The sequence below is a fragment of the Spinacia oleracea genome, chromosome 6, assembly GCF_020520425.1.
Source record: "Spinacia oleracea cultivar Varoflay chromosome 6, BTI_SOV_V1, whole genome shotgun sequence".
Taxonomy (NCBI): domain Eukaryota; kingdom Viridiplantae; phylum Streptophyta; class Magnoliopsida; order Caryophyllales; family Amaranthaceae; genus Spinacia; species Spinacia oleracea.
The window spans coordinates 139,346,184-139,362,690 of NC_079492.1; the positions used below are offsets into that span (position 1 = coordinate 139,346,184).

General features: G+C 35.4%; 1 protein-coding gene across 2 annotated transcripts; it reads left to right on the top strand.

Moving 5' to 3' along the window:
- Positions 1-2,159: 2,159 nt before the first annotated feature.
- LOC110778151 (respiratory burst oxidase homolog protein A) lies at positions 2,160-14,623 on the top strand. 2 transcript variants are annotated; one of them, XM_056833977.1, is made up of 15 exons: positions 2,160-3,234; positions 3,334-3,493; positions 5,996-6,044; positions 7,648-7,761; positions 9,308-9,730; positions 11,216-11,599; positions 11,697-11,792; positions 11,921-12,036; positions 12,342-12,509; positions 12,598-12,757; positions 12,928-13,095; positions 13,182-13,310; positions 13,425-13,503; positions 13,798-13,920; positions 14,264-14,623. In XM_056833977.1, the coding sequence occupies exons 1-14, from the start codon at positions 2,535-2,537 to the stop codon at positions 13,905-13,907; spliced, it is 2,856 nt and encodes a 951-aa protein (XP_056689955.1). In that variant the 5' UTR covers positions 2,160-2,534; the 3' UTR covers positions 13,908-13,920; positions 14,264-14,623. The 2 variants fall into 2 exon arrangements, with proteins under 2 accessions (XP_056689955.1, XP_021838407.1); XM_021982715.2 differs by having other exon boundaries at positions 2,163-3,234; positions 13,798-14,623.
- Positions 14,624-16,507: the final 1,884 nt, after the last annotated feature.

Sequence of the window (16,507 nt, forward strand, 5' to 3'; positions counted from 1 at the left end):
CGTAGTATAAAGATTTAAGTAGACGTAATGTGATGTTTAATATGCTAAGCTAATATCCTAATTAAACTTTAAAGCATACAACACGGTTAGAGATGTCAATGGGGCGTTGCGGTTGTGGAAATAGGTCCCTCCATTCCATCATCACCTAAATTTTTATCCCCATCCCCGCCTTATCACCCACTGGTCATTGCGGATACAAACTTCATCCCTATCCCCGCCCCAACGGGTACCAACTAAGGCACCGTTCTATTGGACTTGTTTTGACTGAACTTATATTATCTGAACTTATACGAAATTATTTTATCTAAAAAAACCTATTTTGTCTGAAATGAACTTATTTGTGTGTGAAAATGTCTGCAAAATATATGGGCCAATACTCGTCTGGTTTTCTTGTTTAACAAACATATATTTGACAACATATAAATGAAAAATTAACTTTAGAAAAAAAATACCTTTTGACTAAAGTAACATACTTTATTCGTTTCTTAAATATCGCACCATTTGGTTTTTACACTATTCACATTACGACTTGGCCATTTTTGTGATTCATACGTAAGAAAATTGTAGTCATGTGGGGTCATATTAGATTCATATCGGTATATATTTTCTAAACATTAACTTTTTATAATTTTACTTACACTCAATTTGATATATTAAGAGTCAAAGTAATGTGTTAGAGGAGTAAAAGTCAACAATCATGCGATGTTTATGGAAAGGATGAAGTATATAAATCGAAAAAAGTACCCACCATAACAAAAAAATATCCAAACAAAAAACCTAAAAGTCGCACCTAAATTCATATTATTAAAAAAACTCAAACACATAATATTTTTGTTTAACTTTAGATCTTTTAAAAAAAAATCCAGTCACGTACTAAAGGACACTCAGGACGGATATGAAGCAAGACGAGTGGGGATGGGGAAAAGCGGAGCATATGGGACAAGGATGAGGCATGTTCAACACAAAATCCACACCCGCGCCCATCACCAATGACGGGTACAATTTTTATAACCCATCCCCGCCATATCACCTGCCAAACCTCCCCCAATACCCACCTACTTCGGTTGGTTGCGTGGCGGGTCTCCCATGAAACATGCCCCACAGACATACCTAAACACGATGGTCATAGTCATCCCAAAATATATATACAAAGTAAGAGTATAGTCCCTCCGTCCCTTAATACTCACCCCGGTTTGACCGGCATATAGTTTTTGACAATTTAATTGACTTATTAATTTATTAGGTGATAGTTCATAGTGGGGTATTTTTTTAATATAACTAGTGGGAAAAGTGTCAAACTTTTTTGAGGTGTGAGTAGGGGTTAGAATTTTTAATATTTTTTTCTAGAAAGTAGGAATATATGTGGGTTTTTGTGAAATAAGAGAAATGATATAATATTAGTAAAAGTATGTCATTTATAGAAACGAGAAGAGTATTAAGGGACGACTGTATAAGGAAAGCAAGACGAGTATTAAGGGACGGAGAGACTCAGAGAGTAATTGATAAGGGGAAACCATTGCAATTTGTTGTCGGGGTTGTTAAAGTTGGCCAAGTTGTTGCTATTTTTCAACAATCGGAAATTTATATTGAATCTGAGAAACAACATCTATTTACCAATCACTTTTATACAAACACCTAATACTCCGTACAAGTTAGTCAAATAAAATAATGAAACCAACAAGTCAAACAATCTAATACAATAAGCTAACAATTTGTAACCAAACATGGCACATAACAAAGTTTAAAGTTCACTTTAAATATTCATCAATTCCCTTCGCTTCTCTGAGTTTTCTCCTATTTCTCACACAACTTACCAAGTCACCACAAAATAACACCGGGAATTACATTGCAATTCTTTAAATCACCCTAAACTGATATGGTATCCACCGAGTGACCCGTCACCGGCTGACCACTACTTTTGTAAATTGGATGCAATGCTAATACGCTACGGCTAGCTCACAATTCCACTCCTGCCTACAAAAGTGCCAAAACCATATTGTCAAAAAATAGTTGACCGACTCAGGATCAACGACGACTACGAGAATACGAGTCATTCACTGTACTTAACTCAATTACCAAAATGTCGCAACTCATTTAATTCATAACTTCGTTTTTTAACTCATCCTATTCCTCTCTCATTATATATATAAATTCTTAAGTCTAAAATCCCAAAATTCAATTCCAGTTCATTTTCTCCTTTCCCTTTTCAAATAATTCCCTATTGTCGTTTCCTCCTCCTTTCTCCCTCCTTTTTTTTTTTAATTTGTCCACCATTTCTCCTGTCCCGTTTCCTCACTCTCATCCGCGTCTCCGTTGCCCACTTACCTCCACCCAAATAAAGCTACCACCACTTTCTCTCTCCTCATCTTCATTCATTCATTTATTTATTCTGCTCCGTGTTTTGATCCTCTTGCTCAGTCGAACGACGCGTTTTTTCATGAATTATTCAACGTTAAAGGAATTTTCCGGCGGTGGCGGTGGTTGCTGTTGAATTTTGCTTTTGACTTTTTTTTTATTGGGAAGCGAACTTTAAAATGAGAGGCTACGCGAGGCATGAATTACGGCGGTGGGGCTCCGACAACATTCGGACGCCGGCGATGGCCATGAGTACCGGATCTTCGCCGGGGAGTGACTTCACTACGTCGGGATATTCTACTCCGCGTTCTACAGCTACAGCTGAGGAGTTTGTGGAAGTTACTCTTGATATTGAGGATGACGAGACTATTATTCTCCGCAGTGTTGAACCGGCAGCGACACCTCCGCCGCCGTCAACGATGAATGCAGAGTCGTCATCATCACGTGCGCCGAATTCCCTGGCGTCAATGGCTGGAATGGAGATCCCGACGGCGTCAACGTCTAGAACGCCGGCGATTCGGCGAACGACGTCGTCGAGCAGCCGTATACGGCAGTTCTCTCAAGAGCTGAAGGCGGAGATCAGTAAGGCGAAGCAGTCGTTCTCAGCGCAGTTGACGAAGCGCTTCTCTGGAAAGTTCTTGAACTACTCGCCGTCCATGAAAGGGTCTGACGCAGTGGTTGACCCGGCGATTGCGGCAAGGAATCGTCGGAAACAGCTGGCACAACTCAATCGAACTCGGTCTGGCGCGCACAGAGCTCTCAAGGGGCTTAGATTTATCAGCAATAAAGGAAGTGCAAGCTGTAGTGAGGTTGAGTCCAATTTCGAGAAATTGGCCAAAGATGGATTTCTTTATCGTACTGATTTTGCTAAATGCATTGGTAATTTTAAAAATTAATGCAATACTTGCGCTTATAATTTGATGAATTTTAGTTTAGGCTTAAACTTGATTGATTAAATTAAATTGAATTGTGAATTAGGGATGGAGAAATCGGAGGAATTCGCGCTTGAAATGTTTGACGCTTTGAGCAGGAGGAGGAGGTTGAAGGTGGAGAAGATAAGCAAGGATGAATTGTATGAGTATTGGTCTCAGATTACAGATCAGAGCTTCGATTCTCGGCTCCAGATCTTCTTCGACATGTACGTAATCATTTTAGTTAATTTTTTTTAATTTTTAATACTTTTATTCTACTATGAAGTACTTCGTATTTTATTTATTTTTGATGTGCAAGAGAGCTATAAAACTATGAAAGACAATGATGTGTGATAGGTTTTGATCACAAGGTCTAGAGTCTAGACACCGGCCGGAGTCTAATTGAAATCGTCTAATTGAAATCAATATTTTTTAATTGGAATTGATTGATTTAATGATATTAGTTTCACTAAATTATTGTAGTACTTCGTATTAGTTAACAATTCTTATTGTAGCCAATGATTACCCCACTAATTACAATCCCAACGTTATATGATGATGCATATCAGCATATGGTATTATGTTGTGCCATTAATCTGTTATTGTGGTCACTAGAACACGAGTTAGGCTTTTTGGTTATTTGGCTAACAATTACTCGTAGAGTTGTAAATAGAGTTATGAATTTATGATTATAGTTAATCTTTTTATTTTAAACTTTAGTAGTAGCAATATAATAGTAGTACCATTAGTCCATTACCATATGTCCATATGCCAAAATGAGTGATTTATCTTTTTATTTTAATTTTAACGTCAAGTTAAGTCTCAAAAAAATGATATATAGAAGGATATTTTAGTCATTTTGTTACGTTAGGTAAATAGAGGATACTTTTGGCGGGTTGGTTGATTTGTGGGGATCCATTTCTTAACTCCCAAAGTGAAAACAATAAGAAGATAAGGCGTAGCGTTTGAAATAAGAAGAGGGCATTTTTATTTTTATTTTTATTTTTATTTTAGAAAAAGAGGGCATTTTGTACACTGACATTTTGGTCCTTTGTTAATAAAGTTATGGGTAATGTTAAACACGCCCTCCGTACTAGCTTAGAGCCTTAGAACTCGTGGTAAATAACAATTTAAGGCCCTGTTCTGTTCACCTTATTTCCACTTATTTCAGGAAAAATAAGTTCAGATAAGTGCAGTTAAGTTCAGATAAGTTCAGATAAGATAAGTTCAGAAAAAATAAGGGTTGGCCAAGTACAATTTATAACTAAAATAAGTTTTGATAAGTTCTAATAAGTTCAGATAAGTTCAGTTAAGTTCAGATAAGTTCAGATAAGTTCAGATAAGATAAGTTCAGGAAAAATAAGTGGAAATCAGGTGAATAGAACACAGCCTAAGTAGGTAACAATAGATAGAGGGCTAGAGGCTGCCCGGCCATTCGGCCAACACAGGCTCAACCATGACCCAAGCATGAACTCCACAACACACTCCCTCCTTTGGCTTGTGTTGAGTCGTGCCCAAAATACAAATTGTGGACCAAGCACGACATACAACCCATCATAAATTTTCATGGGTTGCATGGGGGCATTTGCCTAACCCGTTAGTCGCCGACCCTACATACTCCCTTAGTGAGTTAGTGCATTTGAAGGAGAAGTGGGTGATTGTTACCCAAGTGAAGACAATTGTTTCCCGTTAGGATAATAATTCGTACTGTACATTATTATCAATATATAGTTCTCCCATCTCTCTTTAATTTTCTCACTATTTATCTTCAACTGCCACCAAAACATCCCATGAAGCACATCCTACTTTAGACTTTATGTCTTTATCAACCCACAAGGCCACAACAATAGATTCCTCACTCATTGTCTCTCATCCAAGCATGCTGATTACCACATTAGTATAAGTCATTTGGTGATATACTCCGTAGTTGATATTTTTGGAGGAATATAGAGGAGTATATTTCTTTTTATTAAAATTTTTTAAAAAGTTTTAGTTGAAGTCATCTTATTGACATTACAGTCAGAAGTTTGACAAATAACGTAGGAGATAAATTAATATTCCGTATTTCGGAGCTTGGAGAAAAACACATGCTATTTTTTGTTTGCTGGTGAAGGTATACAAATATATATACACTCCGAATCCGAATAATATATCCAGTCCTACATCGTTCTAGAAGAGTTGGCAAAGATATTACTCCGTAGTCCGTACAAATGAATAAGGACCCTAGCTACATTCCTCATACTCTGATATGCATCTTATGCACACATTAAATTAAGAACGACAATTTTGCTAATTGCTAAACAGCTTTTGTAATGTAATCAAGGAGGGGTGAGCTAGAATACACATTAGGAAAAATCATTAGTATGTGCCACCTATTAAATAAGGAAAGTAGTACTTTTTTGGAGTACATAATTACATATGTCATTTTCTTAATCCTTGCACCCTTGAAATCGGGGGTTATGATACATTGGGTCATTGGTACAATAGTCAATAGACATTTATGCATATTGTTTTAGTTCAACTTGTTATGGAGTAATTGGTAAACTGGTAAGACCGGTACGCAGTATTTATCCTTTTTATTTGACCGATAAAACAGTACTCGTACATCAGTACTTATTTTTTTCTTAGGTACGTTTGATTTAAAGGGCCATTTCCAAGTTCTCTTTTATTTTATTTTTACCTTTGTTTTCAATACTTTTTAAATAATTTATCAATATTTCTATGTGAAGGGTGGATAAGAATGAAGATGGCCAACTGACTGAGGAAGAGGTTAAAGAGGTAATCTTTTACTCATAGATTTTTCAACAATACCAATAAACTCTCTACATAAGTTGTTTTTATAACAGAGTTTCAATAAGTCTCTTGTATTTTTCTCCTTAAAAAAAGATGTGTGTCTCAGTTGAGCATGCTACGGGCCATAACTCCATAAGTATGCATGAAAGATTGAAAGTAGGAGATTAACAGTCTGTCGTGTTCGGCGACCTAAATATAATTATCCGCACCCTTGTCAACTTTGCATTTGTGCATGGCAAACCAAAGAGAGGTCAGCTAAAATAAAAATGGTCGGCTCACAAGATGTTAGAATAATCAAGGGGTAGGCCGTTTTGGTGGCTGGGATTGAGCCTATAATTTCAAACAAACGATCTAACCACTCCAATTACTATTCTGATATTTGAGTACTTATTAATAAATAAATAATTAATAATAATGCATGTTTTATTATTATTTATTTTAGTATGGGATGCTTTCTTTTGAAGATTTCATCATGTCTTACGCTTCCCATGTTCTCAAGCATCCAATTTGCCATCATATGGAAATTTCGTGCCGATTTCTTTTGTTGAACAATCTACGCTGGTGCTAGTGTTGCTACTATTGAGTGTGCTTGCTATTGCTTAGTTTAGGCAAATATATATGGTCATGGATTTCTTTCGTAATTGCTACGATATTACTTATTTGCAATATTTTATCAATGATCATTGATGACAGAGATAAAAATAGCAAAAGGGCCATGCATGTGAAATCATATATGTAGACTAGTGATTGTGTTACTAATTAACAAAATTAGGCAAACGTGATCCATTGATTTATTAGTTTATGATATCTTAGATTAGATGGTCTGATAGAATTATTTTATTATGAGTAACATTATACGATATTTCTACGTATTTACTTACGGAGTATTAACTCCAAGTATTTTTAAGTTGATCATATATACGTATTGTGTTGCTAAATTTTGTTGATATATATATCCCCTTATTTTTCAATATTTTGTGGATTTACGAGCAATTCTTATTGGAAGATCGAGTTGGAGTTGGTAGCTAGGTGAGAGCATTCAAAGAATGATATAGTAGAATATTCTATGGTATTGAAGCTGAAGCACGTCACTGATAGAAATCTCTATTGTTTGCCTCATCTTAAAATTCTTAATAAAACTTTTATTCGGCCGGTTAGGTTGGTGATTATGATTTTCTTCCAACTGGATTGAAAACCCATAGAAACTTAAATTGCTTGACAATTTGAAATGGCATCTGATCTATAAAGCTAAAATAATTACCGTAATACACTAGAATTTTCTTTGGTTTGGGCATGACTCGTGGAGTCATGCACATGAAAAGTAATCGTTTGACTTATTTTGATTTATTTTCGACAAAATAACCTAATTTCAAACAATTGCAAGCAAAATGAGTTTTCTTTTCTAGGTAATTTGATAGTTTTTCAAACAAAATAATAAGTACAAATAAAATATGTTTAGGAAAATAAGTCGAACAGAAAAAATGCTAAGTACCTCAATGTTACTCCATCGATAGTTCGATACTAGTTTTAGTACTATTCTAGAAGTATTGTACTAAGAAATTGAAACTTGTTTTACAATGGCGTGTAGATCATAATGTTGAGTGCATCAGCAAATAAGTTGTCAAGATTAAAAGAACAAGCTGAGGAATATGCAGCTTTAATCATGGAAGAACTGGATCCAGAAGGGCTTGGCTATATTGAGGTATTACTGTAATCTTCCATCAATACGTGGTTACAGTTCTTTTTTGTCACTGTCCACCAGTCATAGGCTTGCTTAGTTCATTGAACAATCTTGTTTGTGGTATTCATACATTGTTTTAGTCAAGGTAGTTTCAGGGGATAGAAAGTTGAAGGGTTGATGAATTTTATTTTGGATTGACCAAATATGAAAGACTTCAGAAAATAGAAGTGACCAAATCTGGAATTAAAAGTTGATTTTTTTGAACTCCTTTACCATTGTTTTTTCCCAGTAGCTATTGAAAGTTTGCCAATCCGTAGGTATTTTAGGTGGATAACAAACTACTCATGAGTTGGCCTATACTTACTCCATAGTACAGGTATGATAGAGACGAGTAAATGACAATGATTGTATTTGATTTACATCATTTATTAAGAAATTTAACTTAAGTCTTTCGAGAGAGAGAGAAAGTTGCAGTTTTATGATCTGGACTTCTTGAAAGTCATGGTTGACAAAAATGAGAGCATGAGAGAAATTGCACACTAGCAGGAGGCTAGTTGGCGTGTTGTTGCACCATTCACGAGCTAAACACAAAACCCAATTCATACGATCTAGTTTTAATTAGTGCCCCCAGATTTTGTGTAAACGTGTCTTTTAAGCAGTCCGTGATTATTACTATCTTACATTCTCATTCTTTTTTCCCAACTTTTTTAGGTGCAAGTGATTCTTGCCTCCTTTTGTCACATGGTAGTTGGGTACTTGGGTTAATTATCCTAAAGTCTCCAATTAAGAAAATTATACAGATGTGTTTGAGAATGTTGCTCTTTTTTCTCTTTACATCTTTTGAGTTTAATGTTGACCGCTTTAACTCTCCTTGTCAAGAGGATTTTTTTACTAGTTCCACACATCATTACATCACATTGTAGTACAGCGTATAAGCAAAATCTTGCAGGAATCGGTCTAACTATATCTAGTTCTCAGATTCAGGTGACTTCAGAATTTCCCGGGGTAACATATTTGTTCTTAACAACAATTTTCCCAGGACTTGTCCAAAGTACTTACCAAAAAAATTATGGAGTTTTTACTTATTTATTTCCAAGTTAATGGAATCCTCAACTCCATATTCAAAAGAAAAATAGAATTGATTTGCTTTTGTCATTTGATTATGTTATAACAAGAATTCACGAGAATTCAAATTAGCTTATTAGTTAGTAGGTTCCTACTCCATATTATGACATAAAGGGTCACCAAATCCTCCATCATATTGACCTTATTGGTTATCTAGCCGCCTGTCCCCTAAGTAGTTTTCTGTGATATCATTTATCCATTAAAATATCATAGTATGATTATATTAGTTTCAGCTATTTATTAAACTTATTATTCTAGGAGTTATATTGTGATGCAAATACAAACATAGTACGTGTTTGATGTTTCCGCCACGTGCAGATCCAAACAAAAGGTGATACCCATTAATCCATTATGGCATCATGGGATATGGACTCAACACTTCAACAGTTATGATATCTTTTATCTTTTGTTTACTGATTCATTGTTTGCCTAAAAAATGCAGTTATGGCAATTGGAGACACTTTTGTTGCAAAAAGACACGTACTTGAGCTACAGTCAGGCACTCAGTTATACAAGCCAAGCCTTGAGCCAAAATTTACAAGGACTTAGATATAAGACCCCAATGCAAAAGATGAGAACAAATATGTTCTATTTTGTACAAGATAATTGGAAGAGGATTTGGGTTCTAAGTGTCTGGATTTTGTTAATGACCGGATTGTTCATATGGAAGTTCTTACAATACAGAAACAAAGCCGCATTTCAAGTTATGGGTTACTGCCTTACCACAGCAAAAGGTGCAGCCGAAACCTTAAAGCTTAACATGGCTTTGATACTGTTTCCCGTATGTAGAAACACCATAACTTGGCTTAGGTCTACTAGGCTGGCTTATACAGTGCCGTTTGACGACAATATCAACTTTCATAAGGTATACCTAATACACTTGTCTTCTTTTTAATGCTTGATTTATACGCTAGTTTGTGTGTGGCCACAACTATTTTGCTTTCTGATGTGAAAGTCAGCATCATTGGTTTGACCTTTTGGTCAGTGACTTAGTGTTGTTTATGCAATGCATGAATGGTTGGTGACCACTAAAAATGCATAATAAAGTCAATTAGTTGCCTCACCCAAGGTGGGAAGTGGGAACCTCATACGATGTAAACACTTTGTCTTTATGTTTTTCACACTTCCCTTACAAGGTAGTTTCAAAAATCTTATTGTATTGCTATTTAAAGTTAAAAACAACCCTCTTTTTCCCAGCACTTCAAGTCTTCAACCTTTTTCTCCCTTCATCTCAATATTTTCTGTTACTCATTTTTTTTCAAAATTTAACAACTTTGATTAAATAATGAGTCCTGCCCTGATGTGCAAAATATTAAGGAACCGAGGGGGGATATTAAATGCTAATGATAATGAGATTTGACACGAGCAACAAGTTGCAGTAGTTCATTTAGCATGGCTTTTGCTTTTTGCCTGTTCAAATCTAAGGTGTTGCACTGGACAAGAGTAATGGTAAACCGTCTTCATTGGCCTTAAATACCAAAACGTTAAAAGAACTATAGGACTGTATAGAAATAAAATATGGATGGAGGGAGGAACTAGATCACCTCATCTGGTTGTTTCTGGCATTTAGGTGGTTGACTGAAACTATGATCAAGCATTAAAGCATTCAAGCATAAGGACAGTAGGAATTTACTAATTATCATATTAGTGCATGTGGAGAAGAGTATTCTCTCTTCTGCTGAAAAATCGACACAACTGCCTCCAGTCTTACCTTAATCTGTCACTGCAGTAGACCGGTAGTTTCCAGCTTTGCAATTTAGCTAGATACAAAACACATATTGAAAATTGAAGACAGATTGACCTTGTTCTGTTCTTATACCTTTGGCCTGTCTTTCTTGTTCTTATCCTTTCCGCTTGACCATACCTTAAATCTTGATGTACTTTTGTCTTCTTGCCATGAAGTCTCTGCTTCTTCTTCATTTTATATGCTTTGCTTTGAATGGAAGAAAGAGCACACCAAAGTTAGTAGTGCCACCAAAACTTGAAAAGCAGTAATAGATGTTAATTACTTAACCTGCATTGCTTGTATTATCCTAATAGATAGTTCTGCAGTCATGTTAAATTTAGCGGCGATGTTGTGTGGTTATTTTTGTTCACCTCTATTCTATAATATTTTTTTTCCTGTATATTGGTTAATATTCCTGCTTTGGCGGTGACTTTCATAAGATTATGTAACTATTTCAATAAAGCTGTTGTGAAATGATCCTGAGCAATTGTTTATTTTTTAACATCATATAGCAAAGGAAAGATCTAATTAGTTCACATGACAAGTCCTGTAGTTCAATATCCATATTCTCATATTTCCTCATGTAAGCGTGTTGTGTAATATTACTACTGAACTATTATGCAGACAATTGCTGCTTCTATTGTGCTTGGTATCATCCTTCACGTTGGAAACCATCTTGCATGTGATTTTGTAAGACTGGAAAGGTCATCACCACAAGACTATGCTCTCTACTTGATTGACTTTGGTAAAACAAAACCCACATATGGAGATTTAGTGCGGGGTGTTGAGGGTATAACAGGGATCCTAATGGTTGTTTTGATGGCAATTGCTTTCACTCTGGCTACTCGATATTTTAGACGTGGTGATATTAAGTTGCCTAAACCTTTTGATAGACTCACAGGATATAATGCCTTCTGGTATTCACACCACCTTCTGATCATCGTGTATATTTGTTTGATCATCCACGGAATTCAGCTTTATCTTGTCCATAAATGGTACAAAAAGACGGTAATTTTTCTGTGACAATTTTTCCTAAATACTTTTCAATTCTTTAGAATTTACCATTGCTAATCTATTAAACAGCCTTTGGTATAAATGGTTGCAGACATGGATGTATCTTGCTGTTCCAGTTTTGTTGTATGCCGGTGAAAGGACTTTGAGGTTCTTTCGATCTGGATTATACCCTGTCCGCCTTTTGAAGGTTAGCTTAAGAACTATTCGGAGCTGTCGTTAAGAAACTTGCCTGCAGAAATAACACATGGCTGCTTTTATAGTAATGACCACTTCTCTTCTTATTCATTTTCTTCAAATTCATTTTCTTCAAATCAGGTAGCAATTTATCCTGGCAATGTTCTCACACTGCAAATGACAAAGCCACCTCAATTTCGGTACAAGAGTGGACAGTACATGTTTGTGCAGTGTCCTGCTGTTTCCCCTTTCGAATGGTATTAACAATAACATCTATTCAAGTTCATTTACCATCTGTTGCATGTTTCTTTCTATCCAGGAGAATCTTAATTTCATTTTGGACTATCAATTTCTTCCAGTAATACTATTAAGATTAAAAATTATATGCAGACATATATTTCAGAATGTTTGGCTGGCTTTAATTGAAATTATAAGCCAGTTTATAAATTGTTAGTTACTCCATAGTTATCAAGATTCAGAGCTAAATTGTAGGAGTAACAAACCATATCATGGATTTTTTATCTACCATAAACCTGTCTCTCTAACTATGACCATCTTCTAGGCACCCGTTTTCAATTACTTCTGCTCCTGGAGATGATTTCCTCAGTATCCATATCCGGAAGCTTGGTGACTGGACAGAGGAACTACAGAGGATTTTTAAAGCTGCTTGTGAGACTCCTATACCTGGGAGAAGTGGCCTTCTTAGAGCAGATGAAACTACAAAGAAAAGGTCTTTTGCTCAATCACTACTTCTGGCTCTTAGTGACTGTAAAAAGATTATACTCCGTATGTAGTCTGAAATTTAATTCTTCCATCAGTTTGCCAAAGCTGCTGATAGACGGGCCCTACGGAGCTCCAGCACAAGATTACCGTAAATATGACGTTCTTCTCCTTGTTGGTCTTGGTATTGGAGCAACACCATTCATTAGTATCCTAAAGGATCTGCTCAACAACACAGTCAAAAAGGAGGAGGATGAAGTGAGTATTTTTTTTCAGCTCTAAGTCAAGCATTTCCCCAAGTATTTGTTCATTGAGTCTGCTTGCCATTGCTTGGTAGATCCTAGATTCCTCGGACATTAGTTAAGTTTGTAATTCTTAATTGCCAAATGGAGATTTAAACATGAGCTTTCTATGTATTCTATGGTCAGGAAAAGGCTGCTGATCTTTACCCCGTACCAGATCTCAGTGAAGGCTCCCCAAAGCAAAAGAAACCCTTCAGGACCACAAATGCCTACTTCTATTGGGTGACTAGGGAGCAAGGCTCATTTGATTGGTTCAAAGGAGTCATGAATGAAGTTGCTGAGCTAGATCAGAGGGTAAAATTTCAAGCCAAAAGTTTTCATTCCAGCCTTAAATATAATGGTTTAATAGGGGTTTCATGAGCTTGCTGTTTTTGAAACAGGGTGTGATTGAGATGCACAATTACTTGACCAGTGTATACGAGGAAGGAGATGCACGCTCAGCGCTAATCACTATGGTTGCAGCACTCAACCATGCCAAGAATGGGGTAGATATTGTTTCTGGCACCAAGGTATCAAAAAATTTATATGATTTCATCTTTTATCCTATGCATCTATACAAGGACTTATTGTCCATGTAATCATCTGATCTTAAATTAAAATCCTTATGATCATTTTTCTTACAGGTCCGTACACATTTTGCGAAACCAAATTGGAAAAAGGTTCTATCTAAGATAGGTTCCAAGCATGCAAACGCTAGAATAGGTGAGATTCGAGCCAGCTTTGCATTTTCCTTTTAATTAAACCTAAACTGTTTTTGAGCTTGAATGAACATATCACTACATATGTAAGCACTGCCTTTCTGATAAAAAAGAAACGAAATTTAATTGCCAAAAGAAAAAAGAACACAGATTTGGAACACAGGTAATTTGTGGGAGTTCAAAGATGTAATAGCCAGAAGTAAGATGTTCATATGAGTTCAAGCTTACAACATTTCTTTACTTTTAAGTGAAATATTTCCTTGTTTGTCTTGTTTGATTTCTCGATACTTGGGAGCAGGTGTTTTCTACTGTGGTGCACCAGTATTGGCCAAAGAACTGAAGGTACTCTGCAATGAGTATAATCAAAGAGGTACAACTAAATTTGAATTCCACAAGGAACACTTCTAAGAAGTCTCCAAAGGTATTACCTTCCACTTCTTCAGCAACCGGAAAAAGGGCAATTTGACACGCCTCATTCAGAACATACATATACTTTTTTTTATTATTATTCTTTTCTAAATTATATGAAGTAGATACAAAGGAAGAACAGGAAAATTCGAGGAGGCAAAAATAACAGTGAAGATAGAAAATAATGTACAGTCTTGCATAGGAATGAAAATATAGGGGAAGAAGCTTTCTATTTTTCTTTTTTGAAGATTTTTATATATGATATTGTCAAGCACAACCAGCCAACATAGGGAAATATTGCATTGGTGTGGTGACATGGCTTGGAAAGCAGACATGTAAATAATTCATGTGGGCAGGTGAATGGAATTTTGAAGCTTCTGTGAGAGACCGGCGAAACAGCTACACAAAATTGCTCTAGTAAATTGGTAATATAGCTATTCCATTACTTGTAGAAAAGAGCTATGTTATCTGGGTGTAAACAAGTCACAGTTTTGAAGAAAAGGATAATTGAATGGATCATAATTGTGGGTTTATGCCACTTTTTGTACTCCTACCATTCTGTTTCATCTTCTTTCTTCCATGATTAATTAAGACTTATGAGCTCCCACGTAATGTCTCTGAGTACTAATTTAGCGAGTTAACTGTGTGAATGGTACAAGCAAGATGTATTTAATAATACTCCTGATTTATTTTGAGTTTTATCTGGTCTTCTGTTATGAGTTGTGACTTATGATGACCCTCAGTAACCACCTGATAAAATTTGTACTTCGTATCGAATTTGGGCTAGTTTAGAACCCGTGCAATGCACCGATAATATTATATTTATTTATTAGTTTTTACTTCAACAATAGTTTACAAATAAAATGTGTAAAGAAATAAAATAAATTTGAATTTTGATATGTGAGATTGAAAATCCATATAGGTTCATTCATTGCAGTTTTGTTTTCTATAGTTTTCGAACCGTGAACAAACTAAGGAAATCAAATCAATGTATACTCCGTATTTCAATACCCTAATTTCGCAAAGATTTCCATAGTCGATATTAAAGACTTTCATATATTCTACATATTTCTATGGCTTTACTTTTCTAAAGATTTCTATAGATTTGATTTTCCTCATATTTCTGCAATAAATGGTAAAAAAAACGACGGAATGTTAGTTTTTTAGTGACGAATGAGGAAAGTGTAAATAATATTTTTCCTCCTGTTCTCGTGTAAAACCTAGTCCATCCGCGTTTAGGACTTTCTTTTCTTGTATATAAATCTTTTGTTAGTTCATAAATAAGAGGAAAAAACAATTGCAAAAACCCCCTCAACAAAATAACCAAATTTAGTCCCACAAACAACACAACAGACGTTTGAGATTCAACCACACAATCATCTCCATGAAGGATCAGCAAAATAGCAAATGTTTTGTGTACTTCTGTATCCTTCTAGTCGCCCTATCGTTATCTCTAACTGTTTTCGCATCGGTTCTAAAACCCAAAAATCCTACCCTAACAATCAACAACCTCGTCATCAAATCTCTCGAATACGACGATTCTCGACCTTGGTTTAATATAACCACACATATGACAATCTCACTCAAAAACAGAAATTTCGGGCACTTGGAATTTGATCATACGATCAAAAACAATAAAACAATGATGAGTTTGAGTTATGGGAATGACATTGTTGTTGGTTCTTCGGAGCTGAAGTTTCGGACTAGCCGAGTCGCCTCGAGAGGAGAAGAAGAGGTTGAGGTTGAGATGATGATGAGTTCTTTGAAGAGTAGGTTAACAGTTGGTGATAATGATAAGATTAAGAGTGATTTGAAATTAGGGTTTTTGGAGTTTAAGGGTTATGGAATGTTAAAGGGTACGGTTCACTTGTTGAAGAAGTTTAGGTTTCATGTTGTTGCATCCATGAATTGTGATATTATTGTTGATTTGGAAAGGAAATTTGTTCAAAGATTAATTTGTTAAGAGTTGTGGTTTTACTATTTAATTAAGGCTTTGTTTGGTTGAGGGGATCTGTGAGGAAAGGAAATGATTTTATTATGTTCCCATGTTTGGTTAGATAAATTACTTAGGATATTATCGAAAAAGGAAAGGAAATGAAATGAGAGGAAAGATGCTTGGTAAAAATTTCAGTTTTCTTTCTTCCTAAAATTGGAGGAATTTGAGAGGAAGAGAAAACTAAAAGTTGTCATTTATATTTACTTTTCTCTTCCTTTCATTTCCTTCCCTCAAACCAAACACAGGAAAAAAAATCTCTTTTCCTTCCCTTCTTTTCCTTTCTTTTCCCTTCCTTTCTTTTCTTAAGGTTTTTTTTAAAAAATAAAAAATAAAAAATCGTCGGCATTTGATTTTGAGACGGCTACCCACATCTTGTAGGTGTGTATTAAGGTTTTTATTTTGTAAGGAAGAAATATAGGTTTATACGGAGTTGTATTAAAAGATTTAAATTACTGTGATCGATAAACAAATAGCAATTACATATTTTATTTATTAGACTTATTTTTGGTTTGTTCTCGTCACTTTTTGTTGATTTTTTTTTAAAGGTAAAATAGTTCATTATTACCGTCATACGACATCTACAATATAAATCAAAACTAACAAA

What these genes read in the sequence shown, in the direction of transcription:
- LOC110778151 (XM_056833977.1), top strand. Translation starts at nt 2,535, where the DNA reads ATGAGAGGCTACGCGAGGCATGAATTACGGCGGTGGGGCTCCGACAAC. An exon ending in CTGAGGAAGAGGTTAAAGAG is followed by an intron (nt 6,045 to 7,647) that starts GTAATCTTTTAC and finishes AATGGCGTGTAG; the next exon opens with ATCATAATGTTGAGTGCATC. An exon ending in ACCCTGTCCGCCTTTTGAAG is followed by an intron (nt 11,793 to 11,920) that starts GTTAGCTTAAGA and finishes TCTTCAAATCAG; the next exon opens with GTAGCAATTTATCCTGGCAA.